Genomic DNA, 12414 nt, shown 5'->3' with positions numbered 1-12414 from the left:
TAAATTTTGTCTTTAGTTTTGTCCATTTATTTAAATAACAGTGTATCATACATCGTTGACAATAATGACCTATTTCTACTGAGCTGTTTCTGCATACCGACTCCTAAAGATGTTTTTGTGTATACCCACTGATATATTTGAATTATTGATTTAATCAATTCTTTCTTTCAAGAAAGTCTAAGGCTGTTTTTTAATGGTAATTTACTCTCTTTCTCTATGACTCTCTCTCTTTGCTCCACAGGGGGCGCTAGTGAGTGCTCTAGCCGACGATAGCATTCACCTATGGAACCTGCGTCAGAAGAGACCGGCCGTGCTGCACTCGCTCAAGTTCAACAGGGAGAGGTGAGGCAGCTGTAGTTTTGGGCTTTGTGACTAGATAGCTACACCCTGGTGACGTGCTAAATGTAGAGCTGGTGCTGCCTTCTGTTCACTCCAGACACAAAGGGTCAGATGGTACAGGGCCATGTGTGATCACCGTCTGAGTGGGATGTGTGTTTGTAAGTGAGAGAGCGAGTTCTCACACCTGAGCCCCCATATATCTCAGCTTGTTCTGCTGCACAGCCCCACACGCACCTGTTTGTTTACCCTGTGCATGAGGCCCAGGTGGAAAAATCACTACACATATACCAGTTCACTAGACACATGCTCACCAGCTGAACTACAGAACAGTAACTCACTTAAACAATGCAAATATTTTTTTGCATATTTTTATTATTTCTATTTGTATAGATGCTCCTAATAAAGTGCTCAGTGAGCGTACACAGACACATAAACACATACACAAGCATTTACATATACACATACACATACATACATATACACACTCACTGAGCACTTTATTAGGAACACCAGTGTACGGCAATGCAGTGTATAAAATCATGCAGATACAGGCCAGCATCTTGAGGTAATGTTCACATCAACCATCAGAATGAGGGAAAATGTGATCTCAGTGATTTTGGCCATGGCATGATTATTGGTGCCAGACGGGCTGGTTTTAGTATTTCTCAGAATGGTACAGTAAAGAAAAACAGTGAGTGGAGTTTCTGTGGATGGAAACACCTTGTTCATGAGAAAGGTAAATGGAAAATGAAAAACTGTAACTCAGATAATCACTTTGTACAGTGGTGTTAAGCAGAAAAGCATTTCAGAATGCACAACACGTTGAACCTTGAGGTGGATGAGCTACAAAATCAGAAGACCACATCAGGTTCCACTTCTGTCAGCCAAGAACAAACAGCTGAGACTGCAGTGGGCACAGGCCCATCAAAACTGGACAGCTGAAGACTAGAAGAATATAGCCTGGTCTGATGAATCTCGAATTCTGCTGAAGCACACAGCCCCACCTATAAGGGTTCTTCAGATTGATGGAGAATGTGCTGTAGATGTTTCTATATGGAACCTTTTGAAAACGGTTCAAAATAGCACCAAAACGGTTCCTCTATTGTTACGTCATTCTTGTAACAATAGAAGAACCCTTTTGGGTACTATATAGAACTCCCTTTAAAAAGGCTCTGTATAGAACCATCTATAGCACAGTCTTCACATTTTCCATCAATCTAAAGAACCTTTTTGAAAATGGTTCTATATAGCACCAAAAAGGGTTCTTGTATTGTTATGATGTCAAGCTTGTAATAATGGAAGAACCTTTTTTTGTACTATTTAGAGCCGTATTCAACACATTCTTCATCAATCTGAAGAACCCTTCCATGATGCAAAGAACCCTTTAATCATGCAAAACATTCTTTGAGTGTTCATGGTTCTATATAGAACAGTTTTCTTTACTAGAGAATGCTTGAGGAACCATCATTTTTAAGATCAGAATTTGCTGGCAACAACATGAATCCATGAACCCAACCTCCCTTGGGTCCACAGTCCAGGCTGGTGGAGGTGGTGTAAATGTGTGGGGAATGTTTTCTTGGCACACTTTAATACCAGTCAGTCATCTCTTGAATGCCACATCTTATTTGAGTACTGTTGCTGCATCCCTTCATTGCCACAGTTTACCTATCTTCTAATGGCTACCTCCAGCATGATAATGCACTATGTCACAAAGCAAAAGTTATCTCAAGCTGGTTTCATATACATGATAATGAGTTCAGTGTTCTTCAGTGGCCTTCCCAGTCAGCGGATCTGAATCCATTGGAACGTGGTGTATGGTTGAACTGGAGACTTACAGCATGACAGTGCACCTGAAAAAAAATGTATATACACATGTTAAAGGGTTATGCGAATGGACGATGGCTAACAGACATCACAATGTTATGCCACACCCCTCCACTCCCACTCCGCACCGCTCATATGCTCCACCTGCTATAATTACAGTGTCACTGCCTTAACATAGAAAACTGTACTTATTACGTATTACTTGTCTGGAGATCTGAACTTATGAATATGTATTTTTGGGGGTGTCAAGTATTTATAGTGCCTTTGTGAGACTAACGCTACACACACACACACACACACACACACACACACACACACACACACACACACAAGTTAATCTGATATAAATCAGGTACATAACCATGGCCAACTAATTACACGAAAGTGCTAGGCGGATGTTACTTTAACAAAATGAATATGTAACATATTTTTACTAAAGGTAAGAAGACGTAATATGTCTAAGTTTAGATACTGTACATTTTGTGAGGATTCAAGATGAAAACATTTATCAAACATGCAGCCACAGGATCATTATACGAAGGAGTTAAATGTCTCAACCAATGGTGTGCAGCTGTTGATCCTAATTTGAGAGGAGCCGACCCTTCACTTTCCATCAGCGGCCTGTGTACTGACGAGGGCGACAGCTCGCCAACAGCAGCTTTTAGGGGTGAACAAGTTCCTGCCACATCCCCACGTCCTAACATGCGTGTGTATGTGTGCCTGTGTGTGTTGGTTTGTGTGTGTGTGTGTGTGTGTGTGTGTGTGTGTGTGTGTGTGTGTGTGTATATGACATTTACCGTGCGTCTCCACAAGTTTCTCGGCGCCCGAGGAGACAGCGAGAGAACCGAGCATGTGAACCTGAAAAGAGTACACAAAGTCTCTGAGGGATTATCCAATCAGAGTGGAGCAGTCATTAAAGAGCAGACTGTGAGGGTCAGTAAACTGGACGCAGATTAAGCCTGGAGGTTCTACACTGACAGTCTGATTCAGTCCAAGACTAAAATATGTGTCCAGGAAACAGACCTTTAAATAAGCATGTTAGAAATGCAACACATGGCTCTTTTAGTCTGCGGCATTTTTCTGTTATTTGCGAAACCTATAAATATAGTACAAAAGAAAACAAATCACTGTAAAATCACATCAGTGGATAGCAAACCAATGAAACTTAAGACTCTAATGACCATTTAGGGTGCTGATCCAGAATCAGGCATGCTCTGTTCAGGCGCTTCATACTGTATTTATATGTTTTCTTGAAAGTAAAAAAGGCAATAACTGGTTTTTGTAATTCTTAAAATGGTTACATGAATAAAAAAAAGTATGAGTTATTATCAATATCATCAGTATCCTAAAATATCACATAAACAACCACACAGTCAAGCCTATTTTATATTAATTTGACATGGCTTGAAATAAATATATGATGATTTAGGCCAGTGGTTTGCACAATGCTGGTCAGTGGGGCTGTGGCTTCCATTATTAGCTACGTTACCTTTACAGGCATATCGTAGCTCATCACATACATTTAGTATAAGGGGAAGCTTGTTTTAAATTCATTTAATTATGTAGTGCTCACAAGGAATATCCCTGTAGTCATTTCCAGTCTCTGACAGAAGTTGGTTCCCAAAAAAAGAACAGCGTGATGAAGTTCCTCTCAGGACGCTCCAGCCACCTCACGTGTTGACAGTCTGACAGGAAGCTGTCGGAGGTTGTCAGGGTGACCAGGGCAGACTAAGAGGGAGGAAGGAGTTGCTAAAACTGCCTTTGGCCCACCTGTCTGCTGAAACGCACACTAGAGTGCACATTCAAGTGCTTACCACTGCAGTAGAGTCTGAAGTAACACCTAGATATTGAGGGAGGATCCGTGAGAACTGCTTAAAAACACTCACTGCTAATTTTAGATGTTGAATCCACTGCCTTGTGCAATCAGACAGATGTGTCTCGACAAAAAACCTCTAAGACAGATGAGGAAGACAAGAGTAGATGAACCTTCGAAACTGAATTTTTTACATGAATTCATTCTCACTTACGGAAGACAAAACATCCTATAAATGTTTTTTTATTTTCTGTTGTTCAAACAAACAAGAAAAATATCATAAGACCATACTTAAACCACTCTATACAGAATGTGAATTGAATGTGAATGTAAATCATTATGTAATTATATAATTAATTGCCAATATATGATTACAATTGTATTAAAGAAGTTTACAAAAAACCTACTTGTGGTGTATGGTGTGGTGGGACTGATTGTGTGTGTGTGTGTGTGTGTGTGTGTGTGTGTGTGTGTGTGTGTATGTATGTATGTATGTGTGTGTATGTTTGTTATGCATGACTCTCCCTTGTGGTGACCGTTAAGTGTCACCTGAATAGAACATTGATTCTCAGCTCCAAGTTTAGGGCCGAACCTTCAGTGAGATGAATCTCATAGAATGTTGATCATTCTTTCTGTTTGTACTCTGAAATGCAGGCTATTAGGGTAGCACAAAAAATTACATCACATGATACGTTACTTTGGTTCTACAGCAGCCCCTACACTCACACACATAAACCACAGTTCATTTATGTGTCACTGCACAGGTCAAGCAGTTGGTTTCTGTTAGGTCTGTTTTGCAAACAGGATTTTATAAACAGGTTTTGTTTATTTTAAACCTCTTTGTTTTGATGAAACATGAATGAATTTCGATTAATTTATTTTTTTTTGAATTACCGTATGTTAGAGAGTCGTGAGTATCATCATGATTTTAGCTCTCTGTTGTCTGTTCTTGCACTTATGAACGTATGCACTTAAATTCTGACAACTAGCTTTTTTGGAAACCAAAGATGACATGGTCCCGTCTTTCCATTGTTGGCCTGTAAAATCCAGCGCTTGCTTTGAAAGACAAGTGCTTTCTTCTCTTCTGTAATGAAGATGTCTGTCTTCTGACATGTCTTCTGCCTGGACTCTATGTCTCCATGTTTTTGTGAGAGCTAAAGGCTACTGATGTCTCAGCGGGAGCACCAGTGGACACACTACGTGCTGAAGTTTGGGATGATATTAATTTTCCTCTGTACTTATATTTAATGGAATAAAACTTTATTGAGCATCATGTAATGAATTTCACACATTGCATTGCTTGGTCACATAACTGACTCTTCTCAAATTTACATTTATGTAAATTATGTTAGGTTAAATAAAAAAGCTATATTGTATTTAGACAAGCAAGGTTAACTCATCAACTAAATAAATTTCTGAGTGAAAAACAACTATAGGCACTGAGCTAGCTGAGCGTTTTCACTTGGTACTAGGTGAGGAAGATATATGGAGGTGGTGACACATGATATTATTAGTTAGTGTACAGTGACATAATCAAAACTCAGAAGATGCTTTTGAGGCAGGCAAAATCCATTACAGTTTGATCGTATATTACAGGAGAACGAGAATGTTGTTTTTTAAATGGTATGGTATGATGATTAATATGACCAGGGACTAACAAGGGTAGATTTCAGGTTGATAAACAGATTAACTGCCTTTCCCAGAGTATGTTTCAATGCACGTCTTCTGTTGTCAATTTTTGTGGTCTTTTTCTTTGTTTATCCTCTTCAATTCCCATCTAATGCAATGTATTCGCCACTGCTAAACTAAAGAAGCAAACTTCAGACACCAGAAATTTCATGGAAGATCCACTGTGTTTGGGGTGACAGCAGTCTTCAATGGTTTTCAAAGGCCATTAGGTTGGCAGGAGGGTTAGCTTCTGCAGGCCCACCAACTAATCAACCAGTCACCCAACCGACGTAATAAAATGTTCTACCGCACATTGCATGCCATTACACATTTCCACCGGAGATGTCTCCAAATCTCCAAAACTTACATAGTCTAGCTTTATTGCTAATAATAATTAGTGGTTTTCAGCAGTCATACTACTAACCTCGCCCTGCTCACTGCTGCATTATTGTGGTATCAAATGATCCACGGCCTGGGGGTTTGGGAACCTCTTCTCTGTGGGCTTCTCCTGGTCTCCACAGGAAGGGCTTGTGCGTGCGTGTGTGTGTGTGTGTGTGTGTGTGTGTGTGTGTGTGTGTGTGTATATGTGTGCATCGCTGCGGGTTGAAGCCTCAGCAAAGAGCAAGCCAAATGTCAGAAGTGCAGGGCACCCAACGGCCATGCTAACACACTCATTTAGCTCTTCATGACACTGCAGCAGCAACCAGCCACAAACACCTGCTCCACTCCTACCAGCTGAGTGTGTGTGCTGGAGTGAGTGTATGAGTATGTGATTGAGGATGCCTGTGGGTCTAAAGTGTTATTCTTTGCTGCAGTCATGCTCAGAAAGAGGAGAGAAAGGAGAGAGAATGTGCAAGTGTTTGTACATGTGTTTGTGTGCTTAAGTGTTTGGCTGCATATGTATATGCAGAATGAGGCGCTCCAAGAGAAATCTTGTCTTGTCATCCTGGAGTAGACCCTCTGGCGCCCCCTTGCAGCAACATCAAATGCCACGCCATGTTTTTCTTCTGCACCATCACCCCCCCTTCTCAAGACATCCCCATGAAGATTGTGACATTGTGCCATTGTTAAATAGTGAAGGTGGCAAAATCAACATATACAACCGTAACATTTCAGTAGGAATATATACTTGTTAAGATGTAGGAATGCTCCGATCATGGTAGATTCGGAATCAAATTTCTTTTTCGATTTTTAGTAGCCTTTTTTAAACCTTGCAATATAAATAACATTATTAGCTCTTTAATGGGTGAATCTGGCATTTTAAATTTGTAAATGAAAAGTCCTACATCAAAATTTATTTATTTAACTCATTAGGTCATGCATAATTGTGTTACCGCTGTATGTTATTGGTGTTACAGCAGCATTCAAATGTAGACTATTTATTTCATAAAATTGTAACACAGATAGTCCAAAATCAAAAAGATAAACTGGCCGACTGCCCATCATGTTTGGAGCAAAAGTCTGTTGACTCTGATCTTGGCTGGTTGCACATACCTTGGTTGCGCCAGATTTTGCATCCTTACAGTTACAGTTGCATAATATGAACGTGCGATGTGAAATGAAGCTGCAATGGTGATATTAGATAAAGTATAATTAAAATAAGCAATTTAATTATGTCTTTGGTTTTTGTGCTCCTAATGCTGAATTCTAGCCAATTGAATTGTGTCGCTCTGATGTGATGTGTATGATGTGATTTTATTTGTTCTGTTATTGCAGCCCTTAACAATTATATGTATCTTGTATACTCACATTGGGATGATGGAAAAAATACAATTCATCTTGCAGCCCTACTTTCATAGAGATTTTTCTAATGGCTTGTCTTGGTTTTTCAACAGGTTACACTGCTGTTTGGCTTATCTGTTGTTGGTGTTTGACATTTCATTGATAGAATTAGAAGATATTTGATTCTGTGTGTGGGACGCATTTTGTCAAACTGCCTATAGAAAGTAGCTCGTGTGGTTTAAAGGAATATTAATTTTTAGTTAGATTTATCCAGTTTTCCCCTCGAAATGTAGTCAATCAGCCAAGATGTTTGGTGTCTGAATTTGCCTCTGTAGTTTTGGAGCTTTGTGTCTAGCATATAGTTATCACGGACATGCCTCCAGTAATTTCAGGTTGTTAAATAATCTCAAATATGTATTCTTAAGTGGTCATATAACACACTGTTATTTATAAAAAATGGAAAAAAGTACAAACAAAATTCAGATTTCAAGATAATATGATGTACCTTTGTCCATTTTTATAGGTAGGTCCAATGCAAAATTAAAGAATTTCAGACACCAGGCATGTCTTGGCTGATCGACTACATTGACCACTGATCACCTAACTATGACTTCAAAGAACCGCAATAGCTGGCCTGCTTAGCTTTCCTGAGCTGCAGTTATGGGTCCAGAAGGGGTCATGTCATCGTTCAGTCAGGAGTGCACCGTCTATTTATGTGTACTGTGCTCCATAAGCCCTTCTGAAAGGCTGCTGGTATTCAGGTCCTCATGGGAAATTGAGTTCTTGACCCTGGCAGTTCGTCGAAAGAGAGAACACTTACTTACATGCAGAAGATTAGATCTGCTTGGCCTCCAAGAGGATCTCCTGTTTTCTCTCTCTATTTCTCTCCTCTCGTCTTTTTTTCAACTGTTGCTTTTTCCTTCTTCTCAAGAGAGGAAATGGCAAGCTGCAACCATCAGCTGTCCAGCTTGTGGGGTCTGCCAGTCCTCTTTTGTGAGGCGTTGGTATGTGTTTGTGTGTGTGTGTGTGAGAGACAGACAGAGGAAAGTGTGATGATATCCTGACTCACTCTCACTTATGAATATATGCATGATTCTGCAGGGTACTGGTATAAAGACTGGGACTCAGGTGTTATGTGTGTGTGTGTGTATGTGTGTGTGTGTGTATGTGTGCGTGTGTGTGTGTGTGTGTGTGTGTGTGTGTGTGTATGTGTGTAAGTCTGTGTATCAACATTGTATCCACACCTAAACCAAGCAAGGCGCTGCTCTATTTAAAATCCTTAAATCTCCATCAGACATTTTAACCCTTAGAGGTAGGCCTGTCACAGTCATGAATTTTTATTTGACAAATAATTGGCATATATATAATTGCAATTAAGCTATTAATTCTTCATTTTTGTTAATTTACATTGATGCATTTGGCGGACACTGTGTGACATTAGCAATGTGGCAGTGCAGCTTCTACAGCTCGCATGCAATGGCCATTCACATATACAGAGTTTGCGCTGCGGAGGGGTACCACAACCAAGTTCTACAAATAGTGGAAATATTTGCATATTTGGAAAAGACATACTTTTCCAAATATGCAAATATTGTTTCAGAATCGTCTTGAATTGTAGGAATTGCATTTTATGAAGTTAATATTCATTTTTTCTGATTATTATTATAAAATAGGCTCCTCACCTTTTCTCTAGATGTACTGCTGCATCTGGGAAACTCTGCTGTTCTGCTTGCACAGCCTGAGAACTCTGACCTCTTAACATGAGCATCAAAAAGAAAAGCAACACGCGTTAGTATGTGTAAAACGGGCCTTACAGTTTAATCATGATGCCGAGGGAGGCAAATGTAGAGTTAGAAGTCTTGACCAATGACTCTTATTGGTGTAGAGCAGCATGCTTGCCTAGGCTACCATGTGGGGAAGCAGCGATTAATTTTCCCTCTACTTTATACCAACTGCTTCATAACATAATATAGTTCACTATGCTTTTAAAGACAGCTGTGAAGAGTATAAAACGGATAACGCCATAATTTAATCTTAAGCCCTATTCTGACATGATTGGTTTTACATGGAAAGGAGGGGTAATGTCATTTTGCCAGCATTTCTCAGTGATCTCATTCCTGTCTGAATCTGCCATGTGTTTAAGATGCTGTGGCCTTACACTTTCTGTAAAACGAGCTGTAGAAATAACTCCAGGTTATATTAATCCTGTGCCAATCAGCATGTCTTCTGTAGAAAAGGAGTATTCTTAAGTGCGAAATCATGCTAAGAAGCATTTTCTTTGTTCTCTGTAGATCAAATCAAGCCAGTATGTACCTGCCTACTCAAGTGTGTGACACCGAACATTAAAACATGAAAAATGTCCCATGCGAATCATTGTATTGATATTCTGTAAATATTAAATATATAGATAGATGAAATTGCTTTTCCTCACTTCCCCATTTAAATCGAATCCCATCCAAATACTACTATAGTATAATGTTTTCTACCCTGTCATGTTCTGTTCTTTGAAGAACGTTTCATTCTCTGGATGTTAATTTTGCATATTAATGGCAACCGCTGTCATTGTGTACTGTAGGGGTTGAGGCAGGTTGCAAGTGCGATGTGACTCAAGGGCATTCCAATACTCATTGTCATAGCAGTCAGGGGTCAACACACAGGCAGGCTGGAAAAGATGCAGATCCATAATCAGACAAAACAAAGAGAGTAACAGGGGTCTTTGGAAACAAAGGGGTATATAAAGCAGTCTTAATAAGATCGACATAAGTTGCAAGCATGGGGGAGAGAAGGAGAATGGGTGGAGCCTGGAAGAATCCAAGTCAGTCAGCACTGGAATGTGATGAGGAACAGGAACAGGAACCGCCTGAGGTGCAGGAATAGAAACAGGAGCCTCCGGAGGCGCAGGAACAGGAGCCGCCCGAGGCGCAGGAACAGGAGCCGGTGCAGGAGGAGCAGTCCCAACGGGCCAGTGCCTTCTGTAGCACTGGGTGGAGCCTTGAGGGCAGGCTTTGACGGGCCAGTGCTCTCCATAGCACTGGGCGGAGCCTTGAAACCCTCCTCTGCCTTAAGGTACTCTGTGTCCACTGTGTCCCCATTGCCCCACTCAGTGACACAGGGACTGGAGAAAAAGATGCAGATCTATAATCAAAGAGAGTAGCAGGGGTCAAAACTAGGGAAAACCAAACACAAGAAAAAGGCTCAGAACTCAGATATTGAACACAAAGACTTGCAAACACATAGTGGAAACAAAGGCATATATAAAGCAGTCTTAATTAGATCAGCATCAGTTGCAGGTGTGGGGGAGAGGAGGACAACGGGCGGAGCCTAGATCCAGTCAAAACGTGTCAAATCACGGAAGTGTTTAAAGCAATAATTGGATATGATGCAGAATCAAGCAGCAAATCCTAACAGTGTATAGAGTCACATGACTTTTGTCAAAGAGAAATATGTCAAAATGGCAGAGATTTTATATTTCATGATTTCTCAGGTGGCTAATACAGTGACAACTAATGTACAAGTAAACTGTCAAAGGAAATGCAGATTAGTTTACTATGTGTCATTTAAAGTACAGGTTCTAAATTGAATGATTAGCTATTTTGCTTCCCAACTGGTATTAAACAACAACTCAAGCTCAAATAAACAAACATTACTCATCACTGCCCTCTAAAAGTGTTACAAAACCAGTCAGACGTTTGAGCTTTTTTTTGGAAGGCTCATTGTACATTTTCTGCATTATTTTGTTTACATATGTTTGCCTCAACCCCTCAGATGAAAAAGTACCCCATTCACATTCATTGCAATGTAAACATATGTAAGGTAACAGCTGTGGAAAATAATTGGGGTCAGCTAAAATGATCAGGTGATATAATAATTGTCACAGGCCTGAACAGCAATAACGTTTTGTCAAATTCAAATCATAAAATTTCTCCTCTTCTGCTGCCTCACACAGCTGTGATATCAGTTGTTTCGATTCCACATTTTCAACAGAATTTCTTCACTTGTTTCAGTGACCTATGGGTTAGAAATGTTTAGTATAAAATTAGTATGCGCTTTTGTAATCGCTGGCATTAACTGCGACTTCTGAGGGTTAATCAGTCACATTCAGTAAGACCCGTTAGACAGCAACACAGTAGCTCTGCGTGAAAATGTAGCACTTAAGCAAGGCCGGCGAGTCAGTACTGTCACTGCTGTAATTGGGATTAACATTTGTGATTAAGCAGAAGAGCTCAGTAATGGAAGTGTTAGCTTCCCCTCCGCTCCGCTTGCTGAGCGCCTGGGGACCTGCTGGAAAATGCTGCCATCAGGTCCAGCTAACACACTTTCATTTGCTTATTCCTTCATTCAGACATAGCCCAGACAGTACACAATTACAGTGTAATTAACATCAATTAAAACACCCATCTTGCATTTTTGCAGACATTTGGTTCAGCCCTGCCTGCAAATGTTGAATCTCTCTCTGTCCTCTCTCGCTCTCTGTTTCAGGATAACGTTCTGTCATCTGCCTTTCCAAAGCAAGTGGTTGTATGTCGGCACGGAGCGAGGAAACATCCACATCGTAAACGTGGAGTCTTTCACCCTCTCAGGATACACCATCATGTGGAACAAAGCCATTGAACTGTGAGTGTGAAATGCATACCCACACATGTATTTATTAGGGATGCACCGATCATGAATGTTTATGGCAGATCCCAGTGTCTTTATAGCCAGATTGGCTAATGGCCTTTTTTTATTAGCCTTTTTTAAAACTCAAAGCTCATACTGGGTTGATCTTAATGAATACATAAAGTAGATTAGCACATTTCCAGTACTTCTATTAGCCTATGTTCCAATATAAATAACATTATTTGCTCTTTAATGGGCCAAACCGTTTTAAATTCATAAATGAAAAATCAGTTGCTTATCAAATAAACTGCTACATTCAAAGAAAAAGGCAACTGGCTATTTAGCACAATGAGTCATGCATAATTATACTATGACATTTTGGTGTAGGTGTAGCAGCGGCATTCAAATACAGCGGGAGTGCACTTATCTGCGTCACATTATTTACGTCA

The 12414-nt window shown here is 40.1% G+C and overlaps 1 protein-coding gene across 1 annotated transcript in view; it reads left to right on the top strand.

Annotated features, from left to right (window-relative positions):
• Window positions 1–12414, top strand: part of stxbp5a (syntaxin binding protein 5a (tomosyn)) — a 122099-nt gene that overhangs the window by 47141 nt on the left and 62544 nt on the right. The window contains exons 4-5 of the mRNA XM_036582305.1: window positions 242–342; window positions 11846–11980. Of these exons, the coding sequence (XP_036438198.1) occupies window positions 242–342; window positions 11846–11980 (236 nt within the window). The remainder of the gene's footprint in view (window positions 1–241; window positions 343–11845; window positions 11981–12414) is intronic.

Source organism: Colossoma macropomum, unplaced genomic scaffold (genome assembly GCF_904425465.1).
Source record: "Colossoma macropomum unplaced genomic scaffold, Colossoma_macropomum, whole genome shotgun sequence".
NCBI lineage: Eukaryota > Metazoa > Chordata > Actinopteri > Characiformes > Serrasalmidae > Colossoma > Colossoma macropomum.
Note: the sequence above shows the minus strand (reverse complement) of the source record. Positions and strands in the feature narration are given on the sequence as shown.